General features: G+C 45.0%; 1 protein-coding gene across 1 annotated transcript; it reads right to left on the bottom strand.

The window, feature by feature from the left end:
* Positions 1 to 372: 372 nt before the first annotated feature.
* On the bottom strand, positions 373 to 20,685 carry TRERF1 (transcriptional regulating factor 1; the record flags this gene model as incomplete). Its single annotated transcript, XM_080616907.1, has 14 exons — positions 373 to 1,028; positions 1,674 to 1,882; positions 2,324 to 2,512; positions 2,758 to 2,871; positions 4,538 to 4,626; positions 9,397 to 9,472; positions 10,626 to 10,729; positions 11,440 to 11,579; positions 12,329 to 12,389; positions 12,967 to 13,336; positions 16,669 to 16,917; positions 17,841 to 17,991; positions 18,684 to 18,730; positions 19,312 to 20,685. 14 exons carry the CDS (start codon positions 20,683 to 20,685, stop codon positions 707 to 709), a joined length of 3,495 nt encoding a protein of 1,164 aa, XP_080473033.1. The 3' UTR covers positions 373 to 706.
* Positions 20,686 to 22,736: the final 2,051 nt, after the last annotated feature.

Raw genomic sequence — 22,736 nt, 5'->3', positions numbered from 1 at the left:
ATCGGCAGATCAAAACCTTGCTAAAATGGAAGCTCTGAAACATACAGTGTAGCCAATGCTTTTGCAAACTGCCTAACATGTCTGCATTAAGGCAAGACAGAACTGAAAAAGGACTGTGATACTGCAGATGATACAGTCACTCCTGTCATTATTTCACAGTTAAATCAGAATAGGCTTTTTTCCTCCACCTTCCTTAAAAATGACAGCACAAAGAATGTAATTATCTCCTTAACAGAGATGACATTTAGTCTCTAGAAGATGCTGGAAGTGATCCAGTATAGGCAAAAAAAAAGAAATGCTCCATCAGAAGTGTCTGAAGATCATTCTTGTAATTGGGGTAAAATGAAACTTGGAAAGAGTTAAAGACTAACGATCCTACCGGGACCATCTGGAGGGAAGTGATAGCAGAACCATGAACTTCTGTAATCAGTGGCCTTGGAAATTATCAGCAAAATGAGCTCAGATAAAAACACCTTATAAGAATATTTGTACCAATTATTTATTTTTCCTCCAAAACACAAATTAATAGAAAAAAAAAAAAGGGGGGAAAAAGCAGATTTCTCTTTTTTCTTTTCTAGACCTGGATAGAAGGATTATCATTTTCAACAGGTAGTTTACAATCAGTGGGGAATAAACGAGCAGTCCAGGTTTCCTGATTGATCCATTCAGGGTGTGCTCAGTAGCTGTCTTTATCAAACAACTTTATTTACAACTCGGCGTCATCCTGCAGTAGATCTGCATCTTCATCATCCAACAAAAGGTCAGCATCCATGACTTCATTCTCTTCCATGACATCACCCAGCTCCTGAACAACATCATCGTCAATGTCACCCACACTTCCAACATGTTTCACCAAACTCATGTGATCCAGAGGGATCAAACCATGCCCAACTGGCCCAGTAGTTCTCGCAATAGCGGCTGCCGCTTCTGCTGCCACAGCAGCTTTCTGAGCCTTCTGCCTCTGCTGTTCTTCTTGTTGTCTGTGAGTCTTCATATGAGCATTGCGGCTTTTGATTTTGAAAAACACCCTAAATTTGAAAGGAATAAGGGGAAAAAAAAAAAAATCAGATAAAAATGCATTCCTTTTGATGAAGTGAGCCAAAAAAGACTCAACAGCCTATCAGTACATTTGCTTCCTTGTCCTGAAATAGAAGTCAGTGAAGTCTGCAAAGCCACGGTGAGAATTTCAGGGACAGACTACCAGATTTATACATCCTGACAGTATCAAAATGGCCTACTCCTACTGCCGGAGGTACTTTGTAGCTCACACAGTTGCTTCAGTGTCTATGCACATCCTAATTCTCCCTGTCCTTAGTTTCACAGCAGTCCTGCACAACAAAGAAAACGTGAAAGAACCCCACGTTAGGATGGACAAACTCAAGCACAGAAACAGACAAAAAGTGACCCACTGTCACATGCAAGTGCGTGATGAAGCAGGAAGCTGGACTGTCAAATGTAGACATTCCAGCAGGTAAATGGATTCAGGAATACTGGAGTAAATACCGTGTAATTTCCAAAACATCCAAAATGTCATGCTAACCAATCTCTGAGGGTTTTGGCAAGGCAAAACTGTTCTTTTGAGACCATCAGAGCAAAGCAAAGGGTTTGTTGCAAGACTCTTCATCTGGAAAACAAATGGGCAAATGTGATACTGCAGAGTTATCTGCACTTACTTGCCACACTCCTTGCAAGGAAAAATCGTTGTTGGGTCGGTCTCCCCGCTTGTTGTGCTGTGGGCAGGTGAGCTCTTGATGGAGCAGTACCCGCTCTGCGTACCGCATTTCTGCTTCGTGCCTGCAATGGTGCACCGTGGCTTTGTCACCTGGTTCGTACCTCCGTGAATGCGAGCGTGGCCATTCAGCGCCTGGCGGGAGCTGAACACCTGATAGAGAGTGGGGTGGGGAAGAAGAGAAATCAAAACCAAGCAATACTGCACTGCAGAAAGAGGCATGCTGACCGCAGAACAACCATACACCTCTAACACGCACAATCTACTTGGTCAATGCTGCTTGCTCTCACCTATATCCCACTAGAGTTAAAGAAACTTAGTCGTAATAAAACAAACCAGTGATATATCTTATTACTGCAGTTGTATAGCAAAAAGGTAATCAGACCTGTCACCATACAGTATTTCTGTTGATACAACAACTCAGGATTCAGCTTTATACTGCCTGTGTTTTGTGGGCTGGGATCTAAAAGCAGGCAAAATAATTTGTCCAAAGAGATTCAGGAGATATCGCCAGCCAGCAATAGTCTAAAGCCCTGGTTTCACATGCATGCGTGCAACCCCTCCTCCTGCTATTAAATATAACAAAACACATACAGCACCACAGTTTGGCATTTCACAGATGAAGGAGGACGAAGAAAGTGAAAGACTCTGAAGGGCAGGCAGATCTATAGGTCCAACAAGAGGGATAGGTGGTGGATCAGGAGACTTCTGCATCTCCCTCTCTTCCTTTCTGTCTTCTTCAATGTCCTCATCTTCCTCTAACACTTCTTCCTCTCCGCTCGTCTGAAAGTGAGAGTGCATGTAAGAGATATTAGAAATATGGTCACAGGCAGACGGTGCTGGATAGCAGGGGAAGGCACTGGAACAGCATGCTGCTTAACCAAGCGTGCCTCCAGGTTTCCGTACTTCTTCCTCATCCTGAATTCAGAATTATGGAGCAGACCTACATCATCTAGTTCAACCTCCTCCTCAAAACAGGATGAACACAACTATTATCAGGTGTTATTCTTACACTCTTTTAGACTCACCAGGCATTCCTCTCTTCTTTTCTCTAAACGTGTTCTGTGTTTCCGTCCCAAACGCAAGATTTTCTTCCAGGTATAATAGTATTCCACACACTGTGCAACCGTCTTAGACTTAACCTGTAGGTAAGTAATGGCAGAAATAGTCCAATCCCAATACTCTGGCTTTCACTCAACACAATTTTAATATAGAACCATAGAATCAACTTTAAGCTCATCCAGTCCAACCTTTACCGCAGCACTGCCAAGGCCACCACTGTCCCATGGCACTGAGGCCTCGTCTCCACGGGGTGTGAACACTTGCAGGGACGGTGACTGCAGCCCTGCCCTGGGCAGCCTGTTCCAATGCCTGAGCACCCTCTGGGGCAGGAATTGTTCCTCAGCTCCGTCTAAACCTGCCCTGGTGCAGCTTGAGGCCGGTTCCTCTTGTCCCATCCCTTGTTCCTTGGGAGCAGAGCCCAGCCCCTCCTGGCTCCATCCTCCTGTCAGGCAGTTGTAGGGAGCCATCAGGTCCCCCCTGAGCCTTCTCTTCTCCAGGCTGAACCCCCCAGGTCCCTCAGCCGTTCCCCATCACACTGTGCTCCAGGCCCTGCACCAGCTCCGCTGCCCTTCTCTGGCCCCACTCCAGCCCCTCAATGTCTCTCTTGTAGTGAGGGGCCCAGAGCTGAACACAGGATTCGAGGTGCGGCCTCACCAGTGCCCGGTGCAGGAGCACAATCACTGCCCTGGTCCTGCTGCCGCACTGGTGCTGATATAGGCCAGGAGGCTGGAGTTAAAAGGCACTGAGAAGGACATATAATATATAATGCAGGTACTGCGTATGGGATGTAAACTTCATTCCAAATACCTAATGTGCAAACATTTGTTTTCCTTCAGATGCCTGAAATCAGGTCAGAACAACAGTAATGGGACACTGGCTTGTGCAAAACAATGCTTGCTTTTTTTAATAAGCAGGAGCCCTACCTCACCAGTGCCCAGTACAGGGGGAAACTCAATATATTGAGTTGGTCAGTATATTCTAAGAGGCAGGCTTTATTTCTCAAACATTCATATGGAGAAAACAACCCCCACAGTTTGACTACCACAGGAATACTCTTGTAGAGTAACATTTTTAGTTACTGTTTTCCAGTCAAATTTGTGGTGACTATTTCAGCTTCATTTCATTTCTCTGGGATTCTCTAGACTTCAGTCAGAAAATGACTGAGAACATACTTTTGTAGCTCAAGTGTGCAATATCACTGAGAAATCTAGGAATTAAAACTTGGTTCCCATAAACCCAAATGTTTTGCCCCATCTGAGCCAACAAGTAAGGAATTCTGTCCCGAGATGTACACACCTTGTCTTTTCTACTTCGTGGCAGAACCTGAAAATTAAGCCCAAACATTTCCCTCCTTATTAAGAGGCTTCAGCCTTTTCTGGCACCGAGCTCCATGCAAGTGACTCAGGTACGTTTGAACAGACTGCCAGAGAACACAGAGCTGACAGCAGAACACCATGCTTGTTCCACACGCACAATGCCATCACTTGAGCTTCCAGGTGTGAAGACTTCCACATGTAATAACAAGAGGAACAAGTCTGATTTAATTGTTTCTATCTGCTTTTTACTGGTGCTGCAGTTGCAGGCACAGGTACACCAAATGGATTATATCACTCCTATCGGAGTTCTCATAACCGTGGCTGGCTCTGTGCCTGCAAGGAGCTGGTCTGGCACTGGAGGGTAAATGAAGGGGAACAGAATACAGCAAATAGAAGAAAAACCCAATTGACTGAACAGAAATAACCTTACCATTTTCTGTACAAATATGAAATCTTTGCTGTAGGTGGACAGTGCCTCTTTGAACAGCCTCCTTTCTTGATGTGTCCATTTGTCAGAGCCTTAAAGAAAAGGGTGAATTCATTATAAATTATAAAAATCACCATCTTTATACTGACATCATATCTGAAATAGAAACTGGAAAACCTCAAGCACATGCTGCTACCCAAATACAAGTATGGCAGTACTGACTTAGTCCTCAAGTCCATCTAACCAGTATCTGGTCTCCAGCAGTGGCCACAGGCAGTTGCTTAGGCAACAATAAGACCAGGGTAAGCAAATACAATGCCTCTCCTGAAGTTTTCCTAACCTCTGACCACTTCCAGTGCAGGGGATTTCCCAAGTCTGCTGCAATTTGCTTATTTAGTAATTACCATTGTAAGTGCTGACCCACTCTTCCTTTCAACCAATTGAACTTCTTGCACCCAACCCATTCTCTGCCAAGGAGTTTCACAGACCAAGAAACCCTTTGCGTGAAGAACCATTTCCTCTTCTTTGGCTCATGGCTCCCTGTAGACTCACCGGAGGACCCTTTGTTCTTCAATTGGAAGAGAAAGTAACCTAATTCCAACCATCACCTCCATGCTGTCCAGGATTGCATGATCTCTCTGTAATGGCCATGCAATCCTCTCATGGCCATTACCGCTGTCCCTCTCTGAACCTCTTCCACTACTAAAGCAAGCCTATAGATATGAAGGGAGCAGAAGGGTGCATAATACTCAACACAGAAGCAATCCAGACTCTCACAGTGGTATCACTGTGTTCTCTATTCTAACATTTGACTTGGGTTTTTTTTAGCTGCTGCAAAATGCAGAGCAGATGCTTTCATAAAACTAGCATTGCAATCCCAAGGTCTCATTCTAATTGAAAAGTATCACCACAGAGCTCAATTTTATATGTAAAGCTTGTATTGCTTATTCCCATATATACCACTTTACATTCAACTACATGGAAGTCACCTATTATTTTATGCTCCACATCGTAACTCTTCTAAGGTCCTTTTGCAGCTCTTCACTTGCATGGCTTGATGTAAGACACTTAAATCCTCTGTAACAGAGGTCACAAGTAGATATTGTAGCTATGTGCAGTACAAAGTGTTTTATGAGCATCTAATGGAAGCTGTACACAAAACTTTCCAACATTGTTATTCTGGGTCTGCTTCTCCAGCCTAACTGGCCACGAAAATGTGAAATCAACATTGAGATTGAAATGAATTTGTTCTCCCTCAGTCTTAGTCAAACAGAAGGAACACAAGATCGCTATACTGCATCAAAGCAGTGTCCCATTGGTATGAGTGGGCAGCATTACATACATTAAAGGAGGATATGCAAGAAGCTGTAAAGCAGATGCCTTTGAAATGACTTAGACCATAAGAAAATTCTCCTTCAGTCTGGCTGAAGGTTTCTGAAACACATACAACTTTCATCCGAAGAAATCCCTAATATTCCTGTCAAAGTCACCGTTCTCCATAGAAATGCTTGCCTCTGCACTGAACTCAATTAACTTGGGCTTGGCCCCATGCATGGCATTGAACTCTACAGGTTACTTATGCCTATAAAAACCGCACAGATTTTATTAACTGCAAGTGTTTTGTTTCTCAGCTCCGGCTCCCAGGCTCGCAATCTCAGAGCAGGTGTCTCACTCCTCCTTCATATGCTGAAAACTACTAAATTAACTTCCCTCCAACCTGTTTTCGGCAGGCTTTCCCAGCACACATTTGTAATTTCCACAGAGATTTACACTAAAGCTCTCTCCACCGTCAGAGAAAAGCACTGGCTTCAAGCCAGTTTTATTTATTCTGTTATCACCCAAAGATCTTTCTGCTGACACACTGCCTCGCCATCTTTCCCACCCTGAGCCACCATCATTCCCTTCTTACACAGTTTGCCAGTGATTTCATATTTCATCCCTTTGGGCAGGGGCAAATGCACCGATTCAGTCCAGTGGCCTGCTCTACTATGCGGAGCTGTAACTCTAAGAGGCATAAAACCACCGCAGGAGAGATTTTAGGCTTTGGCAAACCTCTCTAGTCAGTCATGCTCCCCTGCCTCTGCCCCACTCTCCTGAAAAATAAATACTACAGAATCACTTCTATGAACTAATTTTATTGTACACCCATGGAGGATTCAGGCCTTACAGCATTTCCCCAATAGCTGTGGTATTAGCAGAGGCCCTTGCAAGATTATGCGGGTTAATTGGAAGTAACCTAATTAATAGAATAAATCCTGTGTAGGAAAAGAAACAGAAGAAAAGCTGTTTTTAACTCTGGTTGCTGGGAAACCGCTTTTGCTCTTGTTAGCTTGAGGGAGATACAGAGAACGTGCATAGAGAGAGATCTGCAATGCAGCAAGGAAGAATTTTGGACTTTGGAATACAGATAAAATTTGAAGGCTCCTCTTTATGTTCAGACATTTATCGGACACATTGTTTTACAGGCCCTGTTGTCTTTGCACTGGTTCACTGACTATAAGTATCTTCTACAACTCTGGGGGCTTTGGACCCAATCTGTCAGTTCCGAGGGGGCTACACATGCACCCCGGGAGTCACCCTGAGAGGTGGCTCAAATCCATCACATACAGCATATGCTGGCTCTGATCCACACCCGATCCCAGCAGGTACAAGAAGTTTCCAGGCTGCCTGAACCGCATTATTTCAGAGACCATTTCTCCTGCAATTCTCACTGCAGAAGAACTTCGGACCTGAGAAATTCCACTCTTCAAATGCAAATACTTCAAGTGTTTGCACAGTGCTCCTCCTGTATTAGATACATGTTCCCTCTCTCTTCCCTAGAACACCATCCTGACAGATGGCAAAGCTTTAGGACAAAGAGATGAGGGTGCTCTCCCAAGCAGCCCAGGGCCAGCATGCCCAACTCTCTCGGCACACAACAGAAAAGCCTCAAGTTCTACAACTCACTTCCCTCACAAGCTAACAGGTTTCATAGGCAACCTAGTTGCTTATACCCTCATCCAAGGGCAATGCTAAGGATGAATTTGGATTGACTGTGCTATCAGTTAATGCTCATGAGTCAATGCCATGCTCTGTTTCAGTTATTTCACCTTTAAATGTGGTGACAACCGAGAGCTGCAATTTCTGAGTATGGAGCAGAAAGCCCAAAGAATTAACCCACACAAATGCCACTTGAAGTTACATTAAGCTATTCATGCACTAGATTGCAAGAAATTCCCATATGCCTCAGGTGGCTGATTATCAACCACAAATGAGCCATTATTCAAGAGCTGCTGCATGGTGCTAGAGTGGGGCTGTCAATGCAAGTTCCAATCACATGCTGCATTCAAGAGCATTAGTAAGTAATGCTTCGTCTTGTTATTTTATGGCACTTAAATCCAGACTGGTGAGATTTTGTTTCATGCTGTGATAAACAGACTCAAACTTCCTTTACTGCTTCAGGAATAGGAATACACTGATGTCCACAGGTCTCAGTGCTAGTTAATAAGGATTAGCATCATCTCATGTGGAAGATTAAACAAAATAGCCTCTCCTGGCTTCTCCCTGCACCTTCTGAAACTACTTTGAAGGTGCTTCAGTAAAGACTGTTCCTCCTCCTCTGCCACACAGGCAGAAGTGTCTTATCTGCTCTGCTAATTAGACTGCTTACTGAGGATGAGGCTGCTGTGATAGCTCCTCACCTTCCTGCTCTCATGCCCTGGACTGTCTCACACATGATTTGGTGTCATCTCTTCATATAAGAGACCCTTGTCAAAGCTCCTGGCTGATGTCCTTCTCCACCCACCCCATATTCACCCTTTGGACTACAACAGAGCTATTATCAAAGGCACTAAGCATCTCCCCCAGACAAGACTCAAAACCTGATCTTCACATTCATTCATTCACTCTCGTTATCAGCTGCAATCAAACGTGTTTCTGTTCTTGTTCTCAGGCCAAGGGGTTAAATTGTTGCTTTACAAGAAAGTTCTTGTTACCTGGGAGTCTTCCCAGTGAGCTGCTACAGCCAGGAAGCAGCTTGTCTCTGTACTTGTGTTGCATAATGACTGGAACTGGAAATGAGTACATTACAATGACCACCAGACTTTTGGCCTGTTTCCTGTTGAGCCTAAAACTGAAGGTAGTCTCAAATCTCTTTTGTAAAACCCTATTCTGGGTGTCCAAGCAGCAGTTAGCCACTATGAAGCATTAACCAGTAACATGGAGGGCTGCAGAGGAGAGACATTTCCCACCTATGCTTAGGTGATGTAACATAAGTCCAATGACTTAACACTACCTTGTGTATTCCACAGAGCACTTCTTCATCACCAACATGTAGTTCCTGTTGTGTTTGTTAAAGAAGTCACCACCCCAGACCTCTTTCTTCTTGGCTAAATCCAGGCAAAGAAAGGCTCTGTATCTGGTACTAAAACACTAGCAAGAGTTACAGCACTGCCTCTTTGGAAGGATGCTCATGTTTATCATATTCATTTATTCACCATTACCTAAGAAAAAAAAGGCATGATGGCAGATGTGTATATACCACAAAATGGAGTTCTTCCTGCTAGTAGATTATGATCTACTAATAGCAGCAGTTTTAAAAGGAGTTTTAAAAGAGAAAAAAAACTGATTCAAGGCAGTTTTAAATCTGTAGAACCCCACACAGCCACATGGGTGCAAAGTTTCTGTACATCATCAGACAGGCAAAACACTTCCAAACCTCCCACAAAAGGCTTCAGAAGTACCACTCAGCATGGTCCACATCACCTCTCTATTAGATGCTGCCATCCCTGTGCAAAGAGTGCAGCATGATCCCATGCTCCAGCCTGGAATTCCAGCCTTGGATTCTAGATACCAGCAGACGGAGGGAGCACAGGGAAACCTACCGGCGTAGTGGTAATTTGCCAAAGGATGACACTTCAATCTCACTGGCTTCCTCAACAGCAGCTTCTCAAGAGTAACCTAAATGAAACAGCAGGGAAAACCAGAATGAGCAAATGCAGTCAGCTGTGGCCACAGCTGCATTTAGAAGACTATCTGGTATGAGGATATGAATTCATTTTCTCTTTTGCTTTTCTGCCATACAAAATCGCATCAAATTACTCCAAGACCCATTAACAATGTACGTCACAGAGCACCTAAGGTACCCCTGTCCTGCCTTAGCACAAATGTAGCTATTACTTAGCAGCTTCCAGCTCTTCCCTCCCTTCTGCTTGCCACATACAAATATGTTTACAGTGGTGATAATTAATACTAATATTTAATAGCTGGTTTGATAGCATTAATATTTATAGCATAAAGGCTTTTAGAACATCTGTTAGGTCAACATCTCTAAGGAATGGCAGCAAGTATAGTTAATCCTCCTTTGGATCAGGGAGACAGATGATCTGTGGGTCCCCAAAATATTTCCTCTGACAATGCAGACCCCTCCCCCCGTATAGCAAATTTCACATCCTGACAGTAAGTTTAGCCTCCTGTCTCAGACCCAGCTAACAAAGCCTAAGGAAACTGGGACACAAGCTAAATCCCACTGTATTAGACAATCCTGTGAGATTCATTCCAGCCCTGTGTTCTGATGCAGTTTGTTTCAAATTGGCTTTCCAGGAACCAGTGCAGGGCCTTGTCTTTCCCTAACACTGGGCAAAGTGGATGTTTTGCCCTACTTAATAACATTCCCATCACTAAACTAATGCAAATATCTGAAATGCATTATTTATATGAGACCTGTGTGCAATTACCTCACAGTTCTGAACAAATAATTAGATATGACTGCTGCTACAGAAAAGGGTTTTTATAAGGGCTAGGAGAGGACGGACTAAGCTCTCTGTGACCAAATAGAAAGCTGGTGAAATATCAGGGCTGGAGTAAGTACTGGGATACATTCAAAGCCCCAAGGCTATAAACTAAGTAATCTTATCTATATGAAATATACAGTAAGCCTTCAGAGAAGCACTGCTTTGAAATTTAAATTTATCAGAGAATGAAAGGGAAAAGTCATTCACTGCAAATCAATCAGAAATCTTTTTTATATAACCATATCTAAATCCATTTAATAAAGCATGCTAATTTATCTGCAGAAGAGGACCCTATCTCCCCTTTCAGCTTCTTATCTTACCATAATATCTCCTTTTGCTTCAAAGAGAGAGTGCAAAGCGTATTCTGAGTTAGTTCCTCCACCAGGTAACACACTGGAACAGCTCATATTTAAAAGGTCTTCCACTGTGAGAAACAAGTCAGCATTTTACTGTTAATACACTAGCCTGTCAGTCAAGCACCCAGAGCCAAGGATTCTGCAATGCCACTCAAACCCAACGTAGTTCAGGGCAGCAGCTTTCATATTCTCTCCCCAGCACCCATCCTGGTTTTAGCATCTCTCACTGAGCAGGGGATGCGATGGGATGTGCAGAATGCAATCCCTGGGATGGGACAGGCTACTGGAGAGCCAGAGATCTGGCTGTGATCACTGGCTTGCACAGGCCACTGGTGCTGCTGTGCCAAGAAGGCTCCAGTCAGGATGGAGAAACAGAAACAAACTGTGCTGGAAGCAGGAACAAGCTCTGCTCAGGACTGGTAGAAGCCGTCACACTTCCTCTCCGTTATGGTCACAGAACAGGCCCAGGAGATGCCCCTCATCTGTGACCTCTGCCCTTACCAGGCAGTTCAGCACCCAAAACTACCCCAAGACACCACTTCCCAGCAGCAATCCTTCCCCCTTGGCTGCCAGAAAGCACTTCATCCTGACTTCACTTTAAGTGGCACCATGTCATTTGTTACTCGGAACCTGTAACACGCAGTTCTGGTCTCTAGCTCTGCATCCTCAGTAAATAATACTCTCTTGAACATTTTATACAGGATACACATGAGAAATCAATGTGAATTTCTTCAGCAGGCACAGGCTGATGTACTTCTGAACCAGCAAGTCATTGTACCTCTTTGTTGGAAGACTTGGTTCTCCAGTTCTGGCCATGGTTTCCAAACCAAAGTAGCCTTGTGCACATCCTTCTCCATTAGCAATCTGTCCTGCAGCTCAGGAATATCAGCCTGGAATCTGGACCCGATATTGATTCGTCTGTAAGGACAAATAAATGAATAAGTATTCAACCACACAGTGTACAGAACAAGAACCCCCAAGAAGTCACATCAGCCTTCACTTTTGTTTCCAGCTAAACTTTTATTACACTGGCATGGCAGGAAGTTGCGTCAGACTGCTTTACACAAAGCTTGACTCTCAGTGGGGTATTCTGAATGGAGACAGACCTGATCTCTTGGGGGAAACTAAAGTTTAAATACAGAAACTGTACTGAGACATCCTACCTTGTGGACAACTCAAGCTAGCCTGTATGTGTGTTGACTAGCAAGAGGCTTAGATGCCAGATCGGTATCTTTCATAGAGAACGGCACTCTTCAGCAGAAAGAGACGTTACTGCTGAGAGACAAGCCTGTCTGCAGTCTGACCTGGGGAACCCACCAGGTAACACCTCTCCAAAACTCCACAGTTAATATCTATCTAAACAACAGTATGGGATCAGCATATGTGTCCTTCACGGTCCTCTTCCCACCCATCACTGACTGCTGTTTCGCCTTCAGTGGCTCCCATCAAGCCTCTCCCAGCATTTTTGAGCCATGACATCTCCATCTCTCACAGCCACTTTGCTTCCAGTGTCCTCAGCCATCATCCAGAGCAACCTTAAATACATCCAGCCCAACGTGATTTCAGGCAGTTGAACCCTACCTGCCCGGTTCAAAGCACTTAAGCCACACGCTGTAGTCTGGACCTATCTATGAAGGCAGTGACAAAACCAATATGGTTTTTCTTACGGTTCAACAGTCTGTTCTCCAGGCCCAGGCGTCACAGGAATGACACTTCCATCAATACTATCTGAAACAGAGATTGGTGTTTGAACTTAAAAGGGTATTTTGGTAACAACTGTATCACTGCTGACACCCCATCAATGCAGTGGATGCATTGCCACTTCCCCATTCACATCAACAATTACCCTTTATCAACGTATAGGCAGAAACTGTCTAAATTTTTAGAGGTACCAGAAATGTCTTAACTTGTAGAGGTTTCTACTGCCCTGATCATGTGTGATTAGACACGTTTTTGTTCAGTGCTTCATAAGAAAATACTTCAAATGAACCCCACATCTCAAACCAGACCCAGTGGCCCAGCCACTTCAGAAGGCCCAGATGTAACGAGAGGCATGGTGGCCCCTTCTTGAGGCACACCACACTGAAAGATCACAGCCTTACTTGCTGGCTAGGCTCCTCTATTCACTTTAAGCTTTAACACCACCTCTACAAAATCCAAGGCAAAAAACCCAATAAAGATGGACTTTTCCTGTGAAGTAGCAGAACCAGCCATGCATGTGAGTACACATGAAAATCGCTCATGTGGGAACACCACAAGAGCTGGTGTTTACTATGTGCTGCCTCTCTGTAAGTGTAATACTTACTAGACTGACACAGGAGTACTCGTGGAGTAGGTGTCAGTGGTGTAAGTGGTAGCTGAGCATGCGAGGTGCTGTGAGATGATGTGATGACACTGCTGAAGAGACCAGACCCTTGCCGAACTGGACTGAGCATCGGGGGTGGAGTGTAGGGGGGCAGCTCATGCGTCCGGTCCAGCAGATGATCCCCGAGGACACGGGGAGAGCGAAGCTGACTCTGGTACAGGGTGGCACCCGAATGGGACATGCTGAAGTTGCAGGAAGGAGGAGGTATGAAGAGAGGTTCAGGTCTGTGCCGATACTTCTTCTTGTCCTGCAATGGTTTGAAGTTTTCTTCCAATTTTACAGCACTTGGATGAGGTTTTTTGCTAATTTCCTACAGGAAAACACACAGAACTTTAGTGCTTAGGCACGCTTAAAAACGTGGTTTGCACACAGTTCCCTACAGCTCAGGAAATGCTGTGACCACCAGGCAGTTATTCCCATAAGCCTGGTCAATTCGGTATCTGGTGCTACACAGAAACCTCAGGGGAGTGAGAAAAACCAGGACAAGTTACCCTCCCCTCCATCAGCAAGCCCTTTGGGTCAGGGTAGGGCTGAGCCACAGGCACACATGGAGAGGCTGCTTCCAGCTCTTGAAGGTGTAGGAAACAGCTCTCCCAGACCGTGAGTCCCCCACACCCTTCTTTAAGCTGCAGCAGAACACCCTGGGCACATCTATTTGCAGTGTAGTACAGCACACACAGGCTGCGGGCAGTTATTTCATTACCCAGTCACGTTTTATTAGAAACTTTAGATGAGATGTTTTCCAATGCATTTATTTTGTTTGCCTGGGAAGGACACATGAGCTCAGTGAAATTACTGCAGGACTCAGCGGCAGGAAAGGAAGAAAAATGTCATAAATTCAAATTCTTTGCCTCTTATCACTACATTCCCATCAGCTTGAGTACAGTCCAGCTGCAACAAATCTTGAACTTAACTCTCTCCTCTTTCCTTGCAGGGAAAAGGGGAGTAGATGTCCATTTGGGAAACACACACTGTGCCATGCCTAGGATTCTAGAACATGAATGTTTAAAAAGCCATTTAACAATAAATCCTTAAGAGTCCACAGAAGCAGAATGCACCGGATTTGTGCAAACCTGGAATCTGGATTCCGGGGGGGAACACAGGCCGAAACAGATTCTGAGGTTGTGCTTTAAGAACACAAAGAGCTGGGAGATGAACACAGTATTAAAGATACTGCTTTAGGTGTTCCACAGTAGATCCTCTTTAGGATGAACTTGGAAAGTGGCAGAAATTTAACACAGTTACTCCACCATGTCTGCTTCATCTGCTAAATCCTACTACTACATAAATGACTGCAGTGTATGTTTAGACAACATAAATCTTTACACCATGGCTGATTCTTGAGACTCGCATTCACCCAATCAAAACCATGTTCAAGGAGCATTAGCCCTGTCACCCTTTATCCCTTCTGTTAATACACTGCAGCTTGTGGAAATGTTTTTGATTACAGAGGTCCTGTCCTCCCTGTTAGATCATGGCTGTATCCTCTCCAACAGCTGTTGACATTTTTTCTCTCTAAAAAAAAAAAGGAGCTAAGTTTTGGAAGAGTTTTCCTTTTGCAGGAAAAAAACCCAAATGCAGCTTTACAGAGCATTTTGTTGCTAATGGCCATTCAGAGCAGTGAAGGGGCGAGGGTTACCTGGAACCACGGACATAGCTCATGATGATGTTGAACATTTTGTGTCCATAAAGGAGAAAGAGGCAAAAACCCCAACTCAAACCTAAAGAGAGAAGGCCAGATCCAAGTCTTTGAGTAAGAGCTCATTTTGTTCTGCTCTTTAAATGTGAAAGAGCTGGTACTCCTTTCTCACTAGTGTAAAACTAAGTAACCAAGACAATACCCTAGAAGTCTTGTACCCCCCATCTCCTATGCCGCTTCCCCTATGGTACACCTTAGCCTCAATGTGGTTATACCAGCAAAAAAAGATCACAGTGAATATTAAAGGAGACCATCACGTCTATGCATAATCACCCCACTCCTTTTCTGAAGCTCCAGGAACTGGTTCCCAATATCCAAGACCAAATCCATCCTTGTGGGCCCTGCTGCTGCACCCTGACAGATCCACTCTGGGTAGGTCCTGATGGGCCTCACCTGACTGCTCACTGCCCTGTAGCCTTGCTGAATACTCAGTTTCCCTCTGCTGTTTGATTTTACTGATTCCAGCAGCTTTGTGGGAGTTGTTCTGGACAGCTCAAAGCACAGTATAAATAAATGCAACACAGCTCCCGTTCTTTGGTATTAAAAAGGGGAAAAAAAAAGGTCTCTAATGGCACAATCTCTTCACAGAAGAGGAGGGAACTGCAGCTCTTTCGGTCTTTGAATGTTTCCCGTGCTACTGCTTAGATAAAAGATAGGATCCAGAGAAGAAACTGCACGCATTTAGTTTGCTTGGGCACTAATAAAGACTGCAAAGCATAATTCTGAGTGAATGAATGCGCATTTAGCCAAACACTGGCAGATTTAATCTCAGTCACTTCACATACGTTGCAGAAATACACAAGCCCAAGCCACCTACTCTGGTGTCTCTAGAGAAGATCTCCCACTCAGAGCTCAGGGATTCAGAAAAGACTGTCCCTTTTCTTCCTAGAAACCAGACATAGACAATGAAAGCTGTACGGCTGAGTTACAAACTATTGTGAGATGCTGGCTTCAGCAGGAAAGGGCCGAATGTGTAAAACCAGATCAGATGTGTAAAACCTCTGATCTGAAAGGAAGAGAGTAAAACACTTCATACGTATTTAAAATGACTGTGTTATGTCTGAGAGAAGGGTCAGAAGGGAGGTGATCCGTGATGGTGTATTCTGTCCCCTCGTTTGGCCATCAGCCTCATGAGAAGGAGAGGAAATGTAACCACAGGAGTATTTCTTTGCATAACACAGATAATGCCATGCAGTACTTCTGCTTCCCAGTAATCTCTTATCATGGAGTAGACTGCAAACATGGATTTGAAGGAACAAGCAGCATCTGTTCCTACACTGGAATGTGAAATAAATACCGCTTGCTCCAGGAGTCTTTCAGGGAAACAAGAAAGAGCATTCTCACATCTCCTTCAAGTACTCCTCAATTCCTCGTGCTGCCTGACAATCCCGGTTTTACAAGTGAAATGAAAGCACTGAGCATAGCTCTTTTTCCTAGATCAGATTCTCTTAGATCTGATGCATGCAGAAAGAAAGGAAAAATTACTTCATAGTGGTTGAGAGCACACGCTGTAAGCACTACACGGTGCCCTCGTGTCTTGGGCTGAAATGAGAAGCACATAGATCTGCCTTTAAAGAACACCAGGAAGAAATAAAACTGCAATAACGTAAAACAAAAGCAGCCTGAAAGGGGAAAAAAACCAAACCAAAACCAGTAAAAAGATACTAAATCCCTTTGTTCTAGTGGCATAAAAGAATACTACGGTCCAATTGCAAATTATTTCTTTTCAACTGAGGTCTCCATTTCCCCAGCACAGGGAAAATTAACATTTTCAAATGGCCTAGGAAGAAATGCTGTGATGCTACAGGCCCTTTGTGCTTACTGGGCATCGTGAAGACTCTGGAACATATTCTAGGATACAGATGTTTTAGGAAGTAGCAGCACTATAAGCAAAGGGATTTAACAGGCACAGCACAGTTAGTGGCAAGAAACGCAGCACTCACAGAGGATGAGCAGGGGTTGGCCACTTTTGGACTGCACGGTGGCGAGTAAGTCATCTTCACGAGCACGGGCATCTCATCATCTGACACAGGGTTGGCAGGCTTGTCTCTGACTGTGGCAGTGCTGGCAGAGGGCTGCGTGCTGGGCTCAGGCGACAGAAGCTTTACAGGGACAGACACTGGCATGACGATGGGTGCGAGGCTATCCACCTCTTTAGGCAGCGGCTGCTGTGGTGGGTTCTCTCCTTCATCCTGTACAGACAATTAAAGGCTTTCAGCCCGAGTGAGGAGGCTACTGCTGGATGGACACACTAGACAAGGTATGCACCGTGGCTCAAAAGTAGTGGCCAGGGTTACAAAACACACAACGGTGTTGCTCCCTGGGCTCTGCTTGCCTTGAACAAAGTTGGTGGATTACTTATGACTCCTACACAGGCTTCAGCCTCGGTGGAAAATAACCACATGAAGCATCTTCACAAGATAGCTTGCAGGAGGGGAGATAAACACGTGCTCTTTTTATCGCTATAAAGACAGAATTCTCCATCCCCCACCTAAAAACAAAGACGCAGATGGTGTAACTCTGATGGCTCTTTGCCTTCCTGGGGTATTCCCAGTTAGGACAGAATTCATCAAATACCAGGACAGAGAAAAACCAACTGACAGGGCAAGTTCTTCTTATGCAGAACAATTCAAACTCCATGTTTGGTTTGGTATTTGTTGATACCTATAGAACCAAAACACTTGGGAAGAAAGCTGTCAAAGATTCAACAATCCTGCTCCTTCAATTAAAGCCTGGGAAGGCTTCCAATTAACATCCTTTAGTCATCCAAGTAGTCCGAATGAAAATAAGGAAGACTTGATGTTCCTGGTATTTCTAATGCAATAAACAGGAGGGGAAAAAAATTCGATGCTCCTAACTGATTCTGTGGGGTGCTCTTGTAACATGCAGAGAAAGAGAGGGACAAACTCTGTTCTGTCCTCCATCACTGCCTCGGGCTTGAAAGCAAGACTTCTGGCCTACAGACTAACAGATTCACGTCCTTTTCTGCTTACACAGGGTATGACAAAACAAAAGAGCGCCGAGAAGAACGAGTTTTGACAGCAAAGCAAAGCATGGCAAAGCAAGCAAACATGGAAGGGAGAAAGCCAAATACCGAAGTAAACCGGACTGCTACCTGTTTGAAGTTAGGAGATGCTCTTACTCCTCCGTGAGACCTCATGTGACCATTTAGAGCAGGCAAACTCTTAAACTCCTTCAAGCATATTGAACACATTAGTTTGTTCTTCGCATCAGCTCTCTCAGGAAGTGTTTCTCTGTTCTGGCCACTATGTGTATTTTCATTTGGTTTTAGCATGGAACAGAAGAAGAGACATTAGTTTGGCACGGTCCCTTTGTTGCAAAAAGAAGACTTTTAGTCAAGGAAGTCAATAAAATTTTACAGCTAGATGGTTATGAAGCCACAAGTATGCACACGGTGACTGCTGTGGAGTATGTGGGCAATAACCTGGATCCGCTGCTCCCAAGATGGGGAGAAGGGAAGTTTAGAGTAGGCCTCAGTATGGAAAACCGAGAAGCCACAAGATCTATCGTGTCAGACCTACATTTCCCCACTCATGACAGCATTTAACAAGTGCTCCTACTCATGGGAGGAAGCTGTGCTGGAGGACACCTCAGTCCTTCAAAGGTGAGACCTTCAGGTGAAACAGAAGATCCCCAATGCCAAAGATACAAATCCAAACCACACGTTATCTCTTCTCTTACAAATGCAACACTGAGAGCAAACTGCTCCCCTGCTTTTGCTCTTTCTTTGGTTCTCTTCTATGGAACACAAAGCAAAGAATTGATTTTCTTGCTGGGGGCATGGTGGGAATCACACAAACTTAAATACACAAAACACAGAACATGCATCTAGTAGAGGAACAGTACCCAGAGAGCCTCTCCCTCCCTCTACACCGCAGCACTCCTTTGTATTTCTTGTACTTAAATTAAAAGGACTAAAGTAATCTTGTTCAAGTACCTTTGTTCTGGGGACAGGGGCTGCAGTCTGCCGTCTGACAGTGGCACCTGCGAGCAAAGGAGGAGAAAAGAGGGGAAAAGAGAGAGAAAAGCCTTTTTCAGGAAAATAGGAATGCAGAAATGAAGGTCCCCACAACATAACGGCTGCATTGGGTGTATGATTTTACTAATATGAAAAGCCTCTGAGCTGACAGCCTCCCAACAGCTCTACCAAATCAGTGCCCCTCTGAGCATGGCTAGTGCAAGATTCCTTACACTCGCTTGCTGTTGGAAGCCTTTGCTCTGACCCAGAAGCATTCCTTCTGCAACAGGCAGTTGTCTGACTGCTCCTGAGCAATCCAGCCCTCGGGTGTTGAAAAACTAGCAGAAGCATTTGTTGTAACTGGGTCCCTCCTCCCCAGAAACAGAGGCAGAACTTCCCAAAGCCCCTCAAGAGGGAAGCAGCAGCTCTGTGGTGCCACCAGCTCGGCCTGAACCCAGGGATGGAGACAAGAGAAGTCTCCTAATGCAGCTTCCCAAAACATGCAAGTGATCAGAGCTCACATCCTGACCTCTTCGCTCTCTTGCAGCAGTGTCATTTCCACACTTTGCTACACTTGTGCAAAACATGGGTCTAAGCCATTACCTACCTGAGGCCATGTGGTGCTAGGAGAGTCTTGCTGAGAGCTTTTGTTGTTCAGATGAACCCCCGAGGGTGGCAAAAGAGTTCGATGAGGGACAGCATTACCTACAGAGTTCATCTCCTGCCGTGGGGCATCCTCCGCGCTCTCTGGAGGAGTGAGGCCGACATGGGAGTTCAGAGCTGGCACCCTGCTCTCACCCGGGTATTGCTTCTGCTGGTCCTGCTGCTGCAGCAAACTCTGCGGGTACAAGTGCCTGTACTGTTCGTGGGGATCCTGGTAGCAATACTGAGGCACTGCTCCCAACTGGATAAGCTGCACAGGATGGCTGGGATCCTGAGAGTACTGCTGTGAGTCATGCATAGCCTTTGCATCAGGTTCCCTGTGATACGGAGGAAGCGGCAACTGCATCTGTTGCTGCTGTTGCTGTAACTGCTGCATGACAGGTTGCGTTTGGTAATACTGAGCTATTGGCACCGGGCAGTGCCGCTGCTGCTGCTGCCGAGCGGGCTGCTGCTGCTGGATCTCCTGCATGGAGAGCCGAGGATGTCCCTGCTGTGGCTGAGCATAGTACTGAGCCTGCTGCAAGTGCTGCATCTGCTGCGGTAAGAGCTGCTGGGGCTGCATTTGCTGAACGTGTGTCTGTCCTTGCTGGAACGCAGAGTGCATCTGCATCTGTGATAAATGCTGCTGGTAGTCGTAGTACAACTGTTGGTGCTGCATGACTTGCATCTGCTGCTTCTGCTGTGTGCTTGCAAAACTCTGGTGGCTTTGCTGCGGCACCGGCTGGTATCGCTGTACACTGGAAGTTACGGGCTGTTGCTCAACTGCTGGTTTCTGGGACAGCAGCTGCCTGAGCGCACTGTCACCAGAGCTCTCCACCACCGAAGCCTCGGTGTGCAAAACCTGGGCCATGTTGTTCACTTGGATCCTCAGGTTTTGGTTGGCAAACACTTGTGTGAAGGAGTCCAGTTTATGCAGGACCCCACTGGTAATTTTTTGCGATCGATTTTCACTGGGTTGAGAGTAGGAATATTGGTACCCATCGTGGGACTCCCCCTGCCCGAGAGGGCTCCACATCGCGCTTGGATTAGTCAAACTGTTCCTCACTGGGACGTGGTTTCCTGAGCCAGAATGTGTCCAAGTAGTTTGTCTGGATGTATCCATTGATCCAAGACTTTTTGAACCTACAGGCAAAGCTATACTGTCTCTTGAATCTTGGGGAAACTGTGGGGAGAGAGGGGATACCTGGGGAGCATCCAGAACAGACGTCCCATAGCTATGATTTAGAGATGGAAGCGAGTTCATTTGGTGTTGTTGGTAGTACAAGTTCTCATTGCTGTTGGCAGTATGGTTAGTTTTATACAATTGCTGGTCCCCCATTTTTGGTCACTTCTGTTCCAAACTTACAGGCACACGAACCATTGAAATCTCTATGAACCCTGAGATAGCTGAGTGAGGGGAAGGGAGGGGAGGGGAAAAGCTAGAATTACTTATAATCCAGCATGTCCATGTGCATCACAAGGACTAAGATTTTCTCCAGTCTATCAGTAATTCCAACCTCAGACTTGCCGTTGCTTCACATCTTCAATAAATGGACCACAGCACAGATCCTACACAGATCAATAGGCTCAGTGTGCCAGGCACCTGCGGAGAAAGAGAAAGACAAGGTAAGGGCCAGCTCTCCACATAAACAGTGACAGTTATTGCCTCAATGGAAACTGTAAAATCTCTTAGTTTGAAATACATAATCAGATGCAAAAATTGCAGCAGCTGGGCTATTCTAGAGCAGCCAAATTATTTCATCTCATCCCGTTATCCTGCCTCTAGTGCTCCGATAAAATCATTCCGCCAAATAAAGGCTTATTCTTCAAAACTCTTTTCTCCCATAAAGCATGTGACCATTCAAGCAGCTTTAGCTGGCCATAGACTGCTCTCCCATGCCTAGTTTTAGCCAGACAGTTGACTACGAAGCCAGGTCACCTTCCTACAGCATTACAAGCCTTCTTGTCAGAAGCAACACGCCCTTTATAACAGGTAAAAGAAAACCATGGCTTTGAACAGAGCTGACTGTACTCGGGTATCAGCACCTAAAAGAACAGACAGAAAACTGCAATCTGGGATTTGCACAGGGCCTTCCACACCTTGCCAACTTCCAGAGTACCTACAGAGAGTGCCCACTGGTGATACGAACATGGAGCATCACTGACGAGTAAGATGTCACAGCAGTGAGCATTAATGTTGCAATTAAGAAAAGCAACTCATGAGCAGTTACCCAACTGCATCGCTGCACATCCATTTGTTTGACACATCCATGGGGAATGTGATTAATGGCAAGACCAAACCAGTCCATGGAAATCTTTCCTGATCACTCACCTTACCTCAGGAGTGCTGAACTCCAACTCCTGTTCCACCCTCTCACCCTTCCTTCTTCACTTTGTGTTATTTTAACAGACTATTTTCTATCAAACGCGACCTTTTCTCATTTTTACTGTATAAACTGTAATTCAAAGTAACACTTTACAGCTGTCTCAACTGGTTTTGATGAATAAGCCAGAATACATAAGCACATTATAGGGCTGTTTTAGTGTTGCACAGTATGAAGCAATCACTGTGTCTACAGTCACACGCACACACAGAAGCACAATATGCTTATGCAGACATAAATACGTCTTAACATAAAAATTGATCCTGAGCTTTAACAAGAGCACAAAAATATGAGACCACAACCATAACGCTGCCTCCTTCACATCTGCCTTTCTAAAGGCACCAAAGACTCCTGTGTACCCACGTCCTTACCTGTTTTAACTTAGGAGAATCCTTGATCTGGATGGATAAATGTGAAGTCACTGATGGAGAAAATTTTAACCATAGCCAGATGCATATTAACAAGGTCTGTGCTAGCAACAGCAAAGAAGGGTAATACATAGCTGCAGGCAGAACAAACCCTCTTCCGCTCTAGCATAATGTATGACAGCAAACCAGAGCTCCAATGAAGAGGGCTTTCAGTGCATACAGTTTTTGTCTAAACCATCTGCAGCCATTAGCATGTAACATTTTTCACGTGACAAACAATGGCTGAGAATAATTGCAAGTTTATTTCCCCTTTCCAGAAATACAACATTGCTTCAGAGTCCCTCTCAACACGCTCCCCTTCCAGACTGTTAGAGATGCATGAGTCAAAGAAGGGAGAAGTCAACAGTGAATGCTCAGGCTGCCGACGAGATGGTTCAGCCCCAACCCAACTTCAAAGACTGCCTATTAAAAATTATGCAGGGAAACGGAACAAGGCTGGCACAAAACATTCAAAGGGCATCAAAAATAAACCCTGTGTGGTATTTCACATGGAAAGGCCATCAACTTTTACAGGAAATGAGGGAATATGCATCGCCTCTTATGCCTGTGAAGTCAAGAAAGACCAGCAAAGATGCTCT

This window comes from Psittacula echo, assembly GCF_963264785.1.
Source record: "Psittacula echo genome assembly, chromosome: 4".
Classification (NCBI taxonomy): Eukaryota; Metazoa; Chordata; class Aves; order Psittaciformes; family Psittacidae; genus Psittacula; species Psittacula echo.
This window is presented reverse-complemented; position numbering and strand designations above follow the sequence as displayed.